General features: G+C 37.6%; 1 protein-coding gene across 4 annotated transcripts in view; it reads right to left on the bottom strand.

Annotated features, from left to right (window-relative positions):
- The window catches only part of SLC4A10 (solute carrier family 4 member 10), a 274,145-nt gene that overhangs the window by 69,491 nt on the left and 186,313 nt on the right, over window positions 1-18,341 (bottom strand). For all 4 annotated transcript variants that reach the window (XM_036743354.1, XM_036743356.1, XM_036743355.1 and 1 more), the window contains 5 exons: window positions 10,082-10,228; window positions 7,684-7,784; window positions 3,740-3,914; window positions 3,064-3,197; window positions 2,448-2,693 (listed from right to left, as the gene is read on the bottom strand). In XM_036743354.1, the coding sequence (XP_036599249.1) occupies window positions 2,448-2,693; window positions 3,064-3,197; window positions 3,740-3,914; window positions 7,684-7,784; window positions 10,082-10,228 (803 nt within the window). The remainder of the gene's footprint in view (window positions 1-2,447; window positions 2,694-3,063; window positions 3,198-3,739; window positions 3,915-7,683; window positions 7,785-10,081; window positions 10,229-18,341) is intronic.

Here is an 18,341-nt window from a genome sequence, read left to right as displayed (position 1 = left end):
CAGAAAACAATTTAATATGGAGATACACTGCCCTTACGCATAGGAGAACAAACATCTGAATCACCATGCATAGCATAGCAGTATTGATAATAATGTAGTGTCCTTAGGGTAAATTAATTAATTTTATAGCAGAGTATACACTTTATCTTTTGCAGAACATACCATAGCTAACTTTCCTCAATCAGTGTAATGGCAACCACTCTGGCATACCCAGGATGGCTCCTAGTGCAGGTTCTTTTATCTGCTTTACTAGGAAAGACAGTTGGTTCAGGGGTCAACAATCTTCTTTAATTAAACAGAAAAAATACAGAGAAGAGTAATAAAGCCCAACAGACAGGGCTCTACTGCCTGAATCAAAGCAAAACTGATATCTATATCTATATATCTATCTATATGTATCATCTATCTATCTATCTATCTATTTTACATTCACCACTGGATCGAGTGAGCCTTTACCTCTGAGAAGTTGGGGAACTTTGAACATATGGTCATTCAGAGTCTCTACCAGAGAATTACAACATCTTTCTCACAAGTGAGCCCCCAAAGCAAAAGCTCACCTCTCAGAATATATACTCTTTCAGCTAATAGGCTCAGTGCCTAATTAGAAATTAACAAAAGGTTTGTAAGATTTCCTACAAGCAAGCAAGCTTCCCTTAATAGGCTCCACATGAGGCCTATTGATGGGCAGGGAAGATCTTATTCCCCATTAACCTTACCAATCAAGCAGGCAGGCCATGCTGTTTCTGGTTCAGGGATTTCAGGTGGCCAGTATACCACACCCCAATTGCCCGTATGTTTTATGGAAACTTCTCCTTCCTTATTATGGTTAACAAGCAGGAGGTTGTCAATCACATTATGATTGAACACCTCAGGTAATGGCCCACAATATTTAGTGCTACAGTATTGTTGGTTTCTAGGTTTTGAGGTCTCTCCAAGAAAATAAAAACAAAAAAACAGGTCTGGCATTTAAAGCACAGATTCTGAATATTCACATGGTCAAGAAGGAAAGGACAACATGCTAAACCTTGAATCACTTAATTCAACAAACATTTACTTGGTGAATGCTGCCATGACACAATGACAAAAAGAATGCTGCCATGACACAAAGACAAAAATGAAAGTCTTTACTCTCAAGGAACTTGTAGATAATGTTCACTGTCTTTGTTCTTTACCCAATGGCCTTGTAGAAATAAGCAAAAATTCTTTTTGTTGTTGAATTTTGTTCTTGAAAGCACCAGAATCAATATTACTTTAAAATTTCTTCTGTATCCATTATCCTCAGCAAAATTTAAAAGCAAACAGTGAAATTCTAGTTCTCTGAGCTGTTCAATGAACTTCATCTATTTGATTTCTTCTGAAAATGGGGGTAATAAACCACATAAATAGTATGACCATATCAATTCGGCATAATAATATATTACCAATTGTAATAAACTATATCAAAAGTGGCTGATGTGCTGATTATAGCTGCTCTAACAATCCAAATGCTACATGAAAATTTTATTAAGATGATAAAAATATCCCCCAAATTTTAAAAAATCTTAACACAGTTATCTGAGTGGTTATAACCATTGTATACATGCAGGTTCAAGGAATTTCCTCATCATTGGCACCCTAGTAGCAAAGACACTCATAATTTTAGTTCAGTCCTTAATTACACACTTTAGCATCATTATTGTGAACTAGTATTTGAGCTCTTCCTTCATAAATGACAAAAGAGAAGAAAACATCATTCTTAAATGTAAAAATAAATCAAAATTCAGTGTTATGTCTGCTTTCATCGTATTTTTTTAAACTCATTGATTCTTATTGAGCCCTGTGTCTTTTTTCCCTCATTACCATAAACATTAAAAAATTTTCATTTTCAATGTTCTAGTTCCTATTTCAACCTAAAATCAGAAAAAAAGGCAGCAGGGACATAAAAGAGGACAAATGAAATATAACAAATTTTCTTTCTTTCTTTTCAGTCCAAAACCCCACTAAATAAAACAAACAACAACAACAAAACAGAAATAGTGGCAGTATCGTGGAGTGAATAGCATCCTGGACTTGGAGTCAGGAAGATCTGGGTTTGAACTCCACCTTTGATACAGCCCAGGTGTGTCACCCTGTGTAAGTCACATAACTTCTCTGGGCCTCGGTTTCCTCATTTCTAAAACGAGAGAGTTGAACTCAGTGACCTCTTGGTTCCATTTTAGTTCCAAATCTATGATCTTATGATAATAATATAGTTCGTCATAAACCTATTTAAGAAATGCTAGGAAAATAAAACTTCAAAGTTCTAAACTGAGCCGTATCTTGCCATTTCTAGATTTTCGTATTATTTACCTCCAGTATGAAAGCACTTGTTCTGCTCAATTCTTCACATTTCTTATGGCAACAATGAAAATCATTTAAAATAAAAAAGAAAGAAAACCTCCTAGTGAAAGACAAGATTCTATACTTACGAATATTGTGTCAGGAGTTCTAAATCATTATTCATGTTGATTGGATATGCCTCACTGAGCTCAAACAGCTTCTCTAGAGCCTCATAAATGAAAATTATGCAGATAAGAGAAGCAAAGGCTTCTTCAGTAAATCGGGTTATATAGCAGACAAGAGAGCTAGCATCAGTGGCCACGAGGATGATGCAGAGAGTTGCGGTCCAGAGCCCAATACTAGCTCGCAAAGAGAGGTATGACAACTCGTATTCTCTAGGGGAAGAAGAGAAAGGAAGAATAAACTCAGTGGAGTTAAATATATCAATTGTCTTTCTAGATTCCAGGAAATGATCTTGTCAGCGACCATGGTAAAATGGATCCAAACCCCTTTGTCTCTTTGAATTCAATTCCTTGCCTAAAAATAACTGCATTTCAGTAGATAGAACTGCAAGTAGTTCCTAAATGGGAATTATATGCTATTCTACATAAACCTCTTGGGAGATCTCCACTCCATTCATGGCTACCTCTGTTCCTTTCTGGTAGAGTTGCAATGAAGGTGAAATGAATCAAATTAAATCTCCTATTAAATCTCCTTCTCCCCTTCTTTGGCTTGATTTTTGTTCTCAAACTACACAATACTTACTTGCAAAACTTGAACAATATCTTTTCAAACACCAGTACAGGTCCTGTGCTGCCTAGTATGGTAAGAGGTTGTCCACCAAAGAGAGAATATGCTATCCCAGTCATAGATGCTCCAAATAGAGATTCAATTGCACTCTGTGTGGAAACACAAATTATTACATTTCATCAATTGTAAGGACAGACATCCAATCCAAAGATGAGTTACTTACAATAAATAGGTATGTAACTTCTCTTTTACTTTAAAAGACCCAACAGACTTGTCCTAGGCCAGAAAGGGAATTGGCAACTGGGCAGAAGATGCTGTTGTGTAAAGGGCAGTGACTGGGGAAGTACACTCTCCACCCACCATTTCCCTTTTGCTCTCCTACGTTGATATATTCAAGATAGAGCCTACATGACATGGTAGGAGGTGGACCTAATGCCAAGAATGGGAGGAAAAGGCAAAAAAGGAGGGGGATTTTTGTGTTACTGATGAGTTTAGAATCAGGGTTGGGATTAGATTAGGCCCTAATTTAGGATCATTTCTCTTACTAAATTATCCATGAAATGAACTCATGCAGAATGAGACCAAACAAATATCTCTTTATAAAGGAATCCAAAGTAAAGGCTTTGCCAACTAACTACAGATCTCAGGAAGTGACTGCACTTTAAAGTTCGGAGAAAAGGGTAACACATACTATACGACCTTCGGTTGCTTCTCCCAGCAGCCCTCCAAATGTGATGACAGGAGACATACACGCGCAGTAGAGAAAGAGAAACGATGCTAAGCACTGCAGGCTGAAAGCATCTCGGAAGTCACTCCAGAAGTATGGAGCTTTCCTTTTGATATCTAAAATAAGTCCCCCAAAAATCCTAAGATAGGGGGAAAAACAAAACAGTGAAACCCAAATATAAAAGAAGCACACAAACAAAACTGTTTATCTGCTTGGCCGCCAGGCCAGAGAGCAGCTTTTCCATCTTCACAGGTGAGAGCCATTAATAACCTGCTTTGTTTTAGTAGTAGTGTCTTCAAGCACACTTCCTGTCCACTAGAGCTCCTTAAACCCTAGCCAAGTACTGTGCCAGAAGGCAAGGAAGCCCAAGGTCTTTGAAAGGATGTTCAGAACTGCTCATCCATCAGCGTCAATACCATGAGCTATAAGGGTACACAGCCTGTGGACTCTGCCAATACCACCAAAACCCCCTCCTCCTGGCCCTCCTCTCTTTCTATGTGTCTGTTTCTGTCTGTCTGTCTCTCCTCTCTCTATCTCATTGTGTCCCTCTGCCTCTGTCTCTATTTCCATTTCTTTCTGTCTCTCCATCGGTTTATATTTCTGTCTCTCTATGCATCTGTGTCTCTTTTTCTCTCTGTCTGACTCTCTGGGTCTCTCTGCCTCTGCTTCTGTCTCTCTCTTTCTCTCTCTCCCTTTCTATCTCTTTCTGTCTGTCTCCCTTTCTTTCTATCTCTCTCTGTGTCGCTCTCCATCTATGTTTCTATTTCTGTCTGTTTCTATTTCTGTCTCTATGTCTTTCTATCTCTATCTGTTTCTATCTCTTTATGTGTCTTTCTGTCTGTTTCTGTCTCTTTTCCTTTCTCTTTGTTTCTTTGTCTCTCTGCCTATCTCTGATTACCTCCCTGTCTCTTTTTCTCTGACTCTATGTCTCTGTCCCTCTCTGACTCTCTGTCTGTCTGTCTCTTTCTCTTGAAGGTGCCACTCTTTACTCCTTTCTCTTTACTTTACTCTTTTTCTCTTTTTAAATCTTTTAAAAATCATATCAGGATATAAGGAGGAGTGGGCTAAGTTAGCTGTTAATGAATACTACATGAGAAAAAAATCAGAGTTTATCAGAGCCCCAGATTTCCTTCCTCTCCCTCCCAAATAGTTTCTCACTAGGTATTGCCCTGTCCAGGCCAAAGTCTTCCTCCATAGATTCTTTCCAGGCCTCTAGTTTCAATTTTTTAAAAAGACCAAGGGAGTGGAGAAGAGACACATTATGATGGCTGGTTTGAGAAGTACAATTCGAATTCACTACCCCCTAAAAATTGTTTCCAAAATTTAGCATTCACAAGACAAGTCTTCTAACTTTCTAAGAGAGAAACTCATAGAATGTTAGAGTTGGAAGGGACCGTGGATTTCATCTATTCCAAAACACTCAATTAAAGATGATTAAATTAAGTTTTTAAAGGTGAAGTGACTTGCCCAAGGCCACAGCTCATTAGCAGGGGAGCCAAGGCTAGAGACTAAGTCTATTGACTTCCAGTCCAGGAATCATTCCACTACAGTATACCACTTGGAAATGCCTCAGAAACAAAACCACAAATCCAAATCATTTCATCTCAGTGTGAACGAAGAGCACTTTGGAAGCACTCTGAAAATGTTACTTCAATGAATAAGAATAGAAATGTTAAATTTTAATATGAACTTGCCTGTTAAAACCAGATAGTTTATTCCTCTGAATTACAGATAAAAGTCTGTAGCTATAAGTTGGCTACTGAAAGTTCTTTGGTTTCAACAAAATAAAGGAAGTAAGATGTCATAGGCTAAAATAACAATTGATTGTTCCACGTTAAGGTCAGATATGAAGTACTTGTTAGATTCAATTGAAATGCTATATATTTTACATGCTTATGTTTGAACAAAATAATTCTGATTTAGCTATTTATTTTTAGGAGTGAAGGAGTTCATTTGGTGACCTTAGACTCTGATCCGCGTTTTTTTTTTTAAATGTCAACTCTGAGAAAGTATATTAGAATTATTGAACACTTGGGTCAGCATTGTTTTTAATTGTCCAGAAAATCCTGGAAGTAGAGGTATTAATTGTTTTCAAATAAGAATCACTAGAATTAAAGCATTTACCTCAGGGGGTTGTTGTGATGATCAAATGAGATAATATATGTGAAAAAAACCACTCTGCAAACCTAAAACCACTATTGAAATGCTAGTTAGAGCTAGAGCTTTAGGTAGGGCAGACGTCCATTGGGGTTAAGGTTAGGGTGGAGAGGGGATGCAGAAAGAATAGGGAGGAGAGAATCAAACTGAATTTTAAAATTAGTTTAGGGGGAAAGCTTTAATGAAATCTCAGACCCTGAAAGGCTTTAAAAAAAGTGCATGAAATTCACAGACACACAGACACAAACAGGACCTTCCTTGGGTTTTTCCACCCCCATTTTGAAATGTAACCTGTACATCCTTTTTTTTTATCGAGTCTCAGTCTTATGATTTATTGCCTTGCCAAAATCATAATTAAAAACTGATTAGATCTATCAGTAATTAGTAATTATTATTTACAATTTCTACAGTACTTTCTATTAGCTAAGTGCATTCTACTTAATTATTCATTAGCATATACATTAGTGTGAACTAATCATTACATTACTATATAACAAATGTGTTTTTAGCAGTTTAAAAAAAACACACTAAATCCGGAAGTGGGAAGTCATTACAGAGAACAGTGCAAGAGCAGCTCAGATGTACACCAGCAACTCCAGGAGAGCAGATGAGTAATGGGGACTTCAAGTCATGTCAGCAACAGAATCTGTGGAAGAACTCTGGAGAAGCGAAGAGACCGGATATTGGTGACCTGGGAGGATTTAGGAAGCAGTAAGGAAAAAGTGAACTTTGAAAAAAATCTAAGCTATGAGGCACAGTAATACCTGAAAAAGCAATAAAAAATATGAAAATAAAAAAGGGAGGAAAAAAGAAAGAAAAAGCAACATTTGAAAGAATGAAAGCAAACACAATGAGTAACAAGGTTTCCCATGGAAAGAAGACATCATTTGAACTGTCTCATATACTGAGATACTGAGCCTGAGGAGAAAGTTAAAAGATATATCTCTTTTGAGATGAAACATAGATAAAGGGATGGAACACTTAGATGGGAATATTAAAATGCGTAGAGATTTCAAGGACTAGAAAATCAGCTTATAACACACAGGGCACATGGGAAAGGGAATGGCCTGAGGGGAGGGGAGGAAGGCTCCTTCTTTTGAATAAGTGTATGTCAGGGTTTGTACTTATGGTGGAGACTGTATACACTCACATCCCCTGAAGAGCCGCCCACCCAATGGTTCTTGATTTTCTGCTCACACATTGCTTAGAGAGAGACAAGCTGTCAAAAAAAATCCTATAAAATGCCATTTTAAGAAATAAATTGAAGCTTTCATCTCTTCAAAGGTGTGTGATTAGAAAAATAAATCATATGGCCCTTTCAAATCACAGCCTTAAAAATCCAAAATGTCATTTACATCTACTTACTGCTTGCTTTACTTGCATTTGCTAAGACAGGATCTGGCAAAAGTGAAAAGACTGCCTTTTTAAAAATTCTATTATGAACTTGAAACTTTCAAAGGTAAGAGGGCATGTGTGACAGGGTCAATTGAGGCCCTCTGTTTTAGAGGATTCTCTGTGAAGGAAATTGGTACATGACAATGTGAAATCCTGAATAGGGAAAATCTCACTGACTTCTAGACAGAATTCTTGCAGAGAAAGGTAATCACCAATACCATCACAGAAAAAAAATTGTCATTTTTACCAAAGTTTAGGCATTATATAGGCAAATAGAGTTAGATCTTGAAATTGCAAGTTACTGGCATTGACAAGTTCACTTTCAATAGATTCCCAGATAAATGCTGTTTGCTAACCTTCCAGTTCGTTGTAGTTCAGGCCCACTGTGCCCACCATGAGGCTCTGCTTCACCATGAGCTGCTGTTCCATTGGGCACAGTAGGAATCTTCCTCTTCTCCTGTGAGAGGGAGAGTTCAAGCATTTCAGGGTCTATGTGTCTTTCCTAAGCCCAGCATTTTATTTAAGTGCCCTTACTGTACCTCCTCCCACTCTCAGAACTACTCATAATGTGGCAATGCCTTTCTCCATCTACTCTTCAAACCCTGCAAAAGTATTCTTACAGAAAAAATAGGAAGATGAAAACCAGGTCAGTGGAAAATTGAACAAGTTCCACAGACATGTGTCATTCCCACCCCTCACCCCCAGCCTAGAGCACACATAGTCTATTGACCAGGTGATGGACCAGAAAAATTCTGTTTGTGACTTCAGAATTCGTACATAATATGGTCAAATGTGCTTTAAAAAGGTGTACATTTTAAAATTTTGTTTAAATTCTTCCAGAGTAGAGTTAGAAAGGAAATGAAAGTCAAATGTAACCCAACAAATAAGCTTCAACAAAATAGGAATTTGTTAATGAACCAATGGAAATTTTAAACAGGAGAAAAATAGGTTTTTAACACAAAGAATGTATGGGATATTCACTGCAGAATCCTTTAATGATTTCTGCAATTTTTAAATGTCATATCAATAGTAATAAATGCTGAAGTTGAGTGAATGAAAAAGTTGATCATTAGACAACTGGCAAAGAAATTGCCTTTTGTGGTCAATGTGGAGAATGAATCAGAGACCATTAAAAAGTTGGCCCGCTTTCATTTCTCAAGGATCATACACATACTTCTGAAAGTTACCGATATTTTCATTGGCCTTTAGGCAAATTCTTTATGATTGGCTAATTAGGCACCTGGTTTGCAATAAGAAAGATAATCAGTAAGAAGGTAGGAAATAAGAGAGTGTCCAGTGAATATCTAGTATGTTGATCAATTTGAGCAAAACTTGCTTCAAGTAGAGTATGCTCAATAATATTCTTTGTTCACTTCTACCTCCAATTTTCTACAAATAATGCAACTTCTGAAACTACGTTTATCAGCTGTTATCTAAGAGCCATTTCAACTGCATTATTTAGGCTAGATCCAACAGGACTGGGTAAGGCCAGAAGCCAATGGTGAGGATGGAGCTAATGGGAGCAGAGAAGAAGCAAAATACAGTTGTCATGGAGACAGCAATAGTGGAGACAGAGCACCAGCTCTCATCATCTTAGTCATGACTTTGAGGGAAAAGTCACTCAAGACAATAGTAACAATCTTTTTAACTTTCATGTTTCTAAGCCTTATCAATATTTACTTTGCTATAATTTCACATTATACTTTTTTTTGAGGGAGGAAGGCAGGGCAACTGGGGTTAAGTGACTTGCCCAAGATCACAGCTAATAAGTGTATCAAGTATCTGAGGCAGGATTTGAACTTAGGTTCCTCCTGACTCCAGGGCTGGTGCTCTACTCACTGCACCACCTAGCTGACCCTCACATCATACATTTAAAAGAAATCTTCCCAAAAGGGCGAAATTTTAATAAAATTCCTTTTTCCACTGATTCTGTGCAGCATGTAAAACCTGTCAAAAACCTCCTATGTAAGATAGTTAATATACACTTGCTGACTATCAGATCATGTTGAACTTAAAATTTTCCCTACCTCTTCCTAACACTCTCCATTTTCAGAACAAAGATAAAGAAAGACACCAATGAGCATCATGAATCTGAAGGATAGTTATAGACTTCTTCTAGGAGCCATAATTTCAAAATGTATCGTAATTCCTACTTTCTAAGAGTTTATTTCAGGCTTGCTCTAATTTCTTTCAAGACATACTGCACCATTAAGAAAAGCAATGGCAGGTAATCCATGATTATCAAAAAGCATTTATTAAGTACTTCACAATACTTGGCTTTGTTCTAGAGGGTATTTTTGAGAGCTACAGATACAGGTCACTGGCTTTTAGGACCTTGTACTGTACAACAGTGCAGTCTTTTACTGGGCATGGTGTTGTATGCCTGTATCCTTACTACTAGGGGAGGCTGAGGATGGGGGATCACTTGAGCTCAGGAGTTCTGAGAAGCACTAGGCTATGATGATCATGTAGGTCTGGTATCAATATATTGAACCCCATACCAGACTGATTCAGGAAGAATGAACAGATCCAGGTCAGAAAAACAAGCAGACCAAGGATCTGGTGCTGTCCAACACTGGGATTGGTCATATGACTAGCCACTGTACATGTAGCCTGGGTGAGATGGGGAGAACCATTCTCAAAAAAGAAAAAAGAAAAATAGTTTGGTTCTTATTGGGTTATTTTCAGGGTAGAGATTAACGGAAGATAAACCCTGAAATCTTGCTACTGTAGACTAGTTTAACATATACATACCTGAGAAGGAACATTTTTGGGGGGTTCTATTCGAATGGTTGGGTCCCACTCTCCAGGAGGAAGAACAGTAACTTGATCAAGAAACTCATCAATTCCTGAAAGTAAGTCATTACGATCCTTAGCTTTATAGGCAACATCATGGAAGACCTATGGTAAGAAGACAGGGTGGCCTTTATTTACACATAAAACAGAGCATTTCTTAATTATGACATGTGTTGTTACCCTCCCAAGATTTAGAACTTAGATATGTTTTCCCCCCGTTGGCAAGACCGTGCGGTTCAGAGAGTAGAAGAAATTAAAGCTGGAAATGAGGATTTAAGCAGTCCAAATTTCAGTTAGTTGTGAACAAAATCAATTCTAATACAATTCCATACTAAAAATTAGAGACACAACTTTATAAGTAAGATTTGAAAACAGTGGCAATACTTAGATATTGCATTCACAAAATCAGGGAAAAAATAAAACTGAGTTCAGAAGTGAAAATGAGTTTTGTCACAAATGAAGATTTTCTAGAAATCTATTATGCCTGCAGCATGATGCTCAGGCTCTGATGATGATGATGATAGTGGTGATGATAGCTAATATTTATATAGCTGTTTAAGGTTTGCAAAGTAACTGAAACATAGAATCTCCATTTGACCTTCACAACAATTCTGGGAATTAGGTGCTGCTACTATCTCCATTTTATACATGGAGAAAACAAGGCTGAGAGAGGTTGAATCCGTTGTCCAGAGTTACACACGTCAACCTCTCTCAGCCTTGTTTTCTCCATGTATAAAATGGAGATAATAGCTAGTAAGTGTCTGAAGCAGGATTTCAACTCAGGTTTTTCTTATTTTAAGTCCAGCAGTCTGCCATACCAACCATACTCTGCTCATACATACACATACAAAACAAAGGCAATATCCAGTGACAGACCAAACACAAATTATGGTAAAGAGAAAAAAAATTAGTTTCCACTGATGAATAATCAAAGAAGAAAGACTATGAAAAAACATTAGAATAATCAAGTTTTGGGATGCCTAGTCCTATTTGTAAATAATTGCCTAAGGAATTTGTTTGACAAGAATTAGCGTTCCCAGAGCATGCTATCTCCATCCTTACCACCAAAAAATATAATCCTCAAAATAATTGCTATTCACTATGTTTCATATAGCACATGACTCTTTAAGAACACTCACATTATCATATATTTAGATCCAAATAATGATTATCAATAGAATTTGGGTGTATGCCTGCTGACCTTTATCTGACCTATTTGAGGACAATGCCTTACAAAGAAAGATTCTATAACTACTGATGATGACTAAAATACAAACTCATTATTTCTCTAATTGGGCTCTAGAAGAGACTTAAAAAATATTGGAACTCCAGAAGTATACTGCCAATATCCACCTATTTCATCAGTTAATCAATTAAAAAGCATTTATCAAGTGCCTGTCATGTGCCAGCCATTTTGCTAAATGCTGGATATACAAATACAAAAGTAAACCAATACTCCCTTTCAAGGAGTTTATATTTTAAAGGAAAGACAACAGGTACATGTATAAATAGACACAACATGTACATACGTTATATATTATATGCAAAGTATATATGTATGTATGTATTATATATACATATATTGGGATAGATAAGTCTATGGACTTATATAATGTATATTCTTTGTATATATAATGTATACATATATTGGGACAGATAGGTCTATATTCTCATATAATGTATATCATTTGTATATATAATTTATTGGGATAGATAGGTCTATATGCTTATAATATAATACAACATACATCATATATATATTATATGTGTTACATGTTATAGATAATGTATGTAATATATACTGTGCATTATATATGTATATAATCACACATGTACATACAATACATATTTTAATAGACATTTTATGTATATTATAATTTTATATACATATATGCTTTATATCCTTATAATAGGTACACATAATATACATAAAATGTATTATTATATAGTATGCATACTATATAATACACACAATGTGTATAATTTATAATGTGCCTATATAGTACACATAATATATGTATATAATACATGCGTTATAAAATATGCATATATTATACCTAATTAGATAGAAAGATAGACAGATGGATAGACAGATGAATAGATAGACAGACAGATGAATAAATAAATAGACAAAATGAATGCATGGTAGTTTTTGCAAGAGTGCAGGAACAGATAAGGGATCATCAAAGGTTTCAGGTATAAGGTGGTGCTTGGGCTCAGTGTTAAAGGAGACCAGGCATTCTGAGAGGTGGAGGTGAGGCGAGAGGGTGCTACAGGCACGGGAGGACAGTCCGTGCAAAGACACTGAGCTAGTAGGTAGAAGTTGAGCATGTGAAACAACAAGTCGTTAAGTATAGTTAGATCGTGGAGGGGAGTAATGTGTATGAAGACTAAAGAAAGAGGATGGGATCATGCTGTGAAGGGTTTTAAAGGTCAAACAGGAATTTCTATTTGATCCTCCAGGCAATAGGGAGCCACAGAGTTTATTAAAGAGGAGAGTGACAAGGTCAGACTTACCCTTTACTGGGTGTGTGGAGAATGGAGTAGGGGTGAGGATGGGTAAAAGGGACACTTGAGGAAGGGAAAGGAAATAAAAGGCCATTGCAATAGCACAGATAAGAGGTGATGAAGGCTTAAATGAGGGTGGTGGCTTGGTGAGTAGAGAGAAGTATATAGGACATGTTATGAAGTTGAAATGATAAGACTTCACCTGTGGAATGAGTAAGACATGAGTTGAGGAGCTGTAATAGTAAGGCAATAAGCACAACATCAACGATAATTGTGAATATGTAGTTCTGTATTGCAAGGTATTAGAGACTCTCCATAAGGAAGGTAAAAGAAGTTTAACATTTATTCAGACACCAGAAAATCATATCCCATAAACCAATGTTCAGCTGCCACAGCCAGTCAGCCCACTTTGTCATAACAGCAAGGAACTTAAAACACTACATCACAGCCTGGAGCCTCGCCATCCCAAAACCTCTCTGACCCCCTGCTGGGGTTTCCCCCAAAACAAACTCACAGCACAGCTAAGTTAGCCTGTTCAGTTCTAACAATCACAAGGGCAGCCACTGGGCCATTAGCAGCCATAACTGCTCTCTCTCCCTCTCTCCATTTCCTGTCAAAAAGCTTCTCCTACCGCATGTGTCTTAGGCTTCCTGTGATGTAAGCAGGTCACATGGCCTATTAATAGGTGGGAAAGGTCTTCAAATCCAAATTGCTACTACAGGAGCATGCAGTAAAAGTTGCATGCACACAAGCCTGTGACTGGGGCACTACTTCCTTCTTTCCTGTGATAGTCATAATGCCTAGGAAGCCTTTCTTCTTTTTGTCCCAGTTCTCTTAATTGTCCTTTCACCCTGAAGAAAGAGATGGGTAGAAGAAGCTGAGAGACATCATATGTTCTGGACCTCAATTACTTCTTTAAATTAGGAGGCTGAACGAGGTGAGCTGTGAGGTTCATTCTAGCCCTAAATCCTGTAACTCAGTGCTTTGCTTTCAGGCAGATGAGTGCCCAAATCCCTTGGGACAGATTGCTCTCTATTCTTTTCTTAAGGATCACCAAGGATGGAGAGAGATCTCACAGTATGTTCTAAAAACAAAAAGACATTTACATAGCATAAAGAGCACAGAAATCCTTTGCCATGGCAGCAGGAGTGCTAGGGACAGAAGCCACCAGCTTGTCCTTCCCTTCCAATGCTTCCAGGAATTTCTGGAGGTTGATCAAAGCCTTAGAGTGATTTCCATGATTTGGCATTCCCTACAAGAGGGCATGTCAAGACTTGCAAGGACAAAGGGAAATTGATATGTGTCTTTATCCCTACCAGAGAGAGACTCAGTGGGAAGTGTTGATTAGTAGAGTAGGGAGTGGGAAAACAAGGCTTGTGCCCTAAGGCAAGGAAGGGGTGAATGGAATTCAGTCATGTACTTTATCTCAAAGTAATAGCAGAAAACCATTCATCGGGAGGGTAAGTCTCCCAGTCTTCCAGCTACCTTAGAGGCCGTGTGTTCTTAACTACTTGGATGAGGTTGTGGAGCTGTTTAATGATAAAATTAAAAATGTATACACCGACATGTAAGGAGACTCTGCTTCTTTGTGAAAGAGAGGAATCATTGACCAGAAAGGCCAGAGAGAAGAGAATGGGTTGCCTCCTTTCCCCCTATAACTTTGGTAGGATGGTGAATGCTGGGCTTGCTTGCCTTAGCCCCATCCTAAACACATGTCACATGCTACTTTTTGCTACACTCTCATTTCTACCCAATTTAGCTTTAACATTTCCTAGTTCTCTGCTGTCTGGAAGTTTTCTCTAATATAAACAAACCTTCCTTTGTCCTAGATCTTGTTCTTTCACATTTATTCTTCTATTATTCATTGAAACCTAGTTTTATTCTGAAGACATTACATACACATACACTCTCCCTAAGGCTGAATGCTCCCTTCTCTCATATCCCAAGAAAGACCAAGAAAAGGAGGTGGCATTCCCCCTCTATTGCCACATTAGGATTTTCCCTCTGCCACCATCATTCAAACATTTCTCCTGCTTTAAAGTTTATTCCATGTGTAACAACAATGCTGCTAGCAGCTGCTGTGGAGGTGTAAGACCAAGAACAAGACCAACAGCACCAGCACACAGGAGAGCTGCTAGCACAGGTTCTTTGATCTGCTTTTTTAAGGAAAGTAAATTTAAGGGGTTTACAATCTCAGTTTAATCAAACATACACATATCATTCACTTAGTTTAGGGGAAAAAGTCATCATCCTGACCTTCAGAGAAAACACAAACATAAATTACAAGCAGAAATTATATAAACAGAGCAAATAACACAAATCAGCAGACAGGGCTTCTAACTGTCTGTCCATAGCAATACATACATAGTTACCAGAGAGAAAAGCAACAATATCTGGGTTTTCAAAGCCAAGAGACTCCTTAATGGCTACCCAGAGTCTCATCTGGCCAAATAACATGAATAGTCCTCCAATGAGTGAGCCCCCAAAGCAAAATGCTAACTTCAGAGTATATATATACTTCTTCAGGGTCAGCCCACAGAGGGTGTCACAACCATGTGACTCAAACTCATGTGACTTAGGCTTTCTTGTGACTTGAGCAGGTCATCAAAGACTCTTGATTCAGTCAAAGACTCTTGATTGAAACAAAGGCAAGACTCAATCAAGTTATTGCCTTTGTGCTGAGAAGCACTCCAAAAGAAAAAAACAAGGAAAAGTCCCACTTTGCTTGCCATTACACTATCTTGGACAGATCCTTGTTTCTGTCTTCTACAGACCTCTAGACTGCTATCCTTTCTCTCCAGGAAATTCCTAATTTACAGTCTTTTTCAGTACCCTAAACTGCTCCTTTCAAAAACATTGACCTCCATAACCCTCTCACCCATCCCTACCCCAGTTGACTGAATATTCCCAGAAACCCAACTGAATTACTAGTTAAAACTATGGACTAATTCAAGATGTAGCTCAGCAGTCATAAGCAAATCTGATAATTTTGAACATGCTTCAGGTAATGTAATCAGTATAAATAAATGTCATAGCATTAGACTAATGCTACTTGTTTCAATTGGAGGAAGGTCTATAACAAGCACTAGGCTAAGAAAAAGTGTGTGACTTTTGAGACCACAAGCTTACCTTCCTAGAGGACACTCTATTGTTGAGGGAGTGGCAAATACTGGAGTTATACTAGGTTACAACTAATCCAGAATAAGATATAGGAAAGCAATTGTTACTCCACAAGACCTACAATGCATGGCCATGAAAATACTCAACTGACTTAGTCTAATTGAGCCAAGAAAGAACTCTGGACTTGGCATAGAAAAGATTTCATTGGCCTTAGATGACAGCAGATGTAGGAAAGAAGCATGAAATCATTACTCAGTGTGTTCAAAGATGAGCACTACTAATTAATATTGCTCATTTGGAGAGCACAGGACTCATATACCTATGGGGTTGGTCTACATAGATTTCTTATATCTAGAAGGATATAGGAAGGACTTAAATATCATAGTGAAGATGGAACATTTTACATAGCATACCAGATTTTACATGGGTCTACTATCAGATTCATTAAATCTTAGAGGTTGTTTTTGAACATCTGTTTTTAAAACTTTGAGTTCCAAATTCTCTCCCCTCTTCCCTTCTCACCCACCCTCCCTAAGAAGTCAAGCAATTCAACATAGGCCACATGTGTATCATTATGTATAACCCTTCCACAATACTCATGTTGTGAAAGACTAACTATATTTTGCTCCTTCCCAACCCATCCTACTTTATTGAATTTTCTCCCTTGATCCTGTCCCCTTTCCAAAGTGTTTGTTTTTGATTACCTCCACCCCCATCTGCCCTCCCCTCCATCATCCCCCCCTTTTGTTTTTTATCTTTCTCCCTCTTCTTTCCTGTGGGGTAAGATACCCAATTGAGTATGTATGGTATTCCCTTAAATTAAAAAAAAATCTTAGAGGTTGAAAAGGACCTCAAAAATCATCTACTTCCTCCTTTATCTGAGCAAGCATCCCCTTTGGCAAATAGTCATCTGGACTTTGCTACAAATCTCTAGGGAGGAAGAAGCCTACTCCATCTTAATCTGTTCCACTTTTGGATAGCTACTGTTGGTTAGGAAGTTATTTTTCCACTTAGATCAAGCCTGGATTTGCTTCTTTGTCATATCTAGCCATAGCCCCTACTTGTCCTCTCTGAAGTCAAGGAGAAGGAGACTAACTCCTCTTTCATATAACAGTCCTTCAAGTACTTTAATGACAATTAGCATGTTCCTCCTAAGTCTTCTTTTCTGTTGCCAAAATATGCCTAATTCCTTCAACTAATAATCATGTGACATGAACTCTAAGTCCTTCATCTTGCTGGATATCTTTCTCTGGATGTTCTCCAACTGATCAATGATTTTACTAAAATGTAGCACCAAAAACCATATAAAATGCTCAAATGTGGTCAGACTAGGGCAGAGTACAGTGGAATTTCATCTCCCTAGGTCCCACTACTATTCTTCTTTTAGAGTAGCCTAAAACATTAGTTTTCTTGGCTGCTGTATAATACTCTAAGTAGGAATCAGAAGACATCTGTTTTAGATAAAGTACTATGGGAGAAGATTTCCATGTGGACTTTCCCTACCAGGATCCATTCTGATCAAGGTTGAGATTCTTATAACAAGCTATTCAAAAGGATGTTAGCCTTGTGGAAATCAGTAACTCTAGAATGAAACTTTAGCATTTTTTTTTCTTTTCAATTAACAAGCATTTATTTTTTTCTCCCTCCTCTTACCTCTCCAACTGAAGAAGAAAAAAGGAAAACAAAACCATTGTAACAAATATGAATAGTTACGCAAATTATATTCCCACATGTGGCCATATCTAAAACTATATATTTCATTCTGCATAGTAAGTCACCATCACCACATCTTTGTCAAGCACTGGGCAGCATTCTGCATCATAAAGCCAGCACAGCAACTCCTTTATTTGACTCCCTAAAGGGAAACCATAAGCCATTCTTTATTTAGTTGCAACATTTATTCCCCCAACTCCTCCCCACTTGGGCTTCTTTTATATTAAGAATGTCAAGACAGTTGTTTTTCTAGTAGCATATCCACCTGTTGGTCACAATACAATGATATCATACTTGAGTTATCAATAGCTAAGCTAATGCTTATAAATGGTCTAAAAACTATGTAACGCTTAGTCCTCTTTGTCTCTTTTTCTGCCATTCTGTTACTATCACTGCTGAAGTGGAAGGGCATCCTCAAAACTGAGGCTCACTTTCTTTTTCTCTTTGTTTCATGAGTTGCCATGATCAAAAAAATTCATTACCAAGGGGCTGGACTTATGATAATGAACCTCTCCATATGTAGCTATGTTCTTTTTCAGAAAGTAGATGCCCTTTGTTACTGGGGCTGTACTTGAAGTCTTTCTAGTGTGGTAAAACTTGTCATAATTTGCACTTTGTTGGAGCAGTCCTTGAGAGCTCAGGGTCCCACCTCCATGCCACAATAAAGTATCAGAGAGAGTTTCTTACACTGACAAAAATCACAAGATTCTTACATATTCACACACTAGGTCTTAATGAAATGCTTTGCTATTTATAGTTCCTGATAAGTTTGTAGAGAATGCATTGGATGGGACTGAGTCAAAAATTCATCTTTGCACATTGAGCCAGAGTGGTAGTGGAATTCCAGAGTTCAGTAAGATTTTCATACAATATTATA

The sequence above is a fragment of the Trichosurus vulpecula genome, chromosome 2 (genome assembly GCF_011100635.1).
Source record: "Trichosurus vulpecula isolate mTriVul1 chromosome 2, mTriVul1.pri, whole genome shotgun sequence".
Classification (NCBI taxonomy): Eukaryota; Metazoa; Chordata; class Mammalia; order Diprotodontia; family Phalangeridae; genus Trichosurus; species Trichosurus vulpecula.
This window is presented reverse-complemented; position numbering and strand designations above follow the sequence as displayed.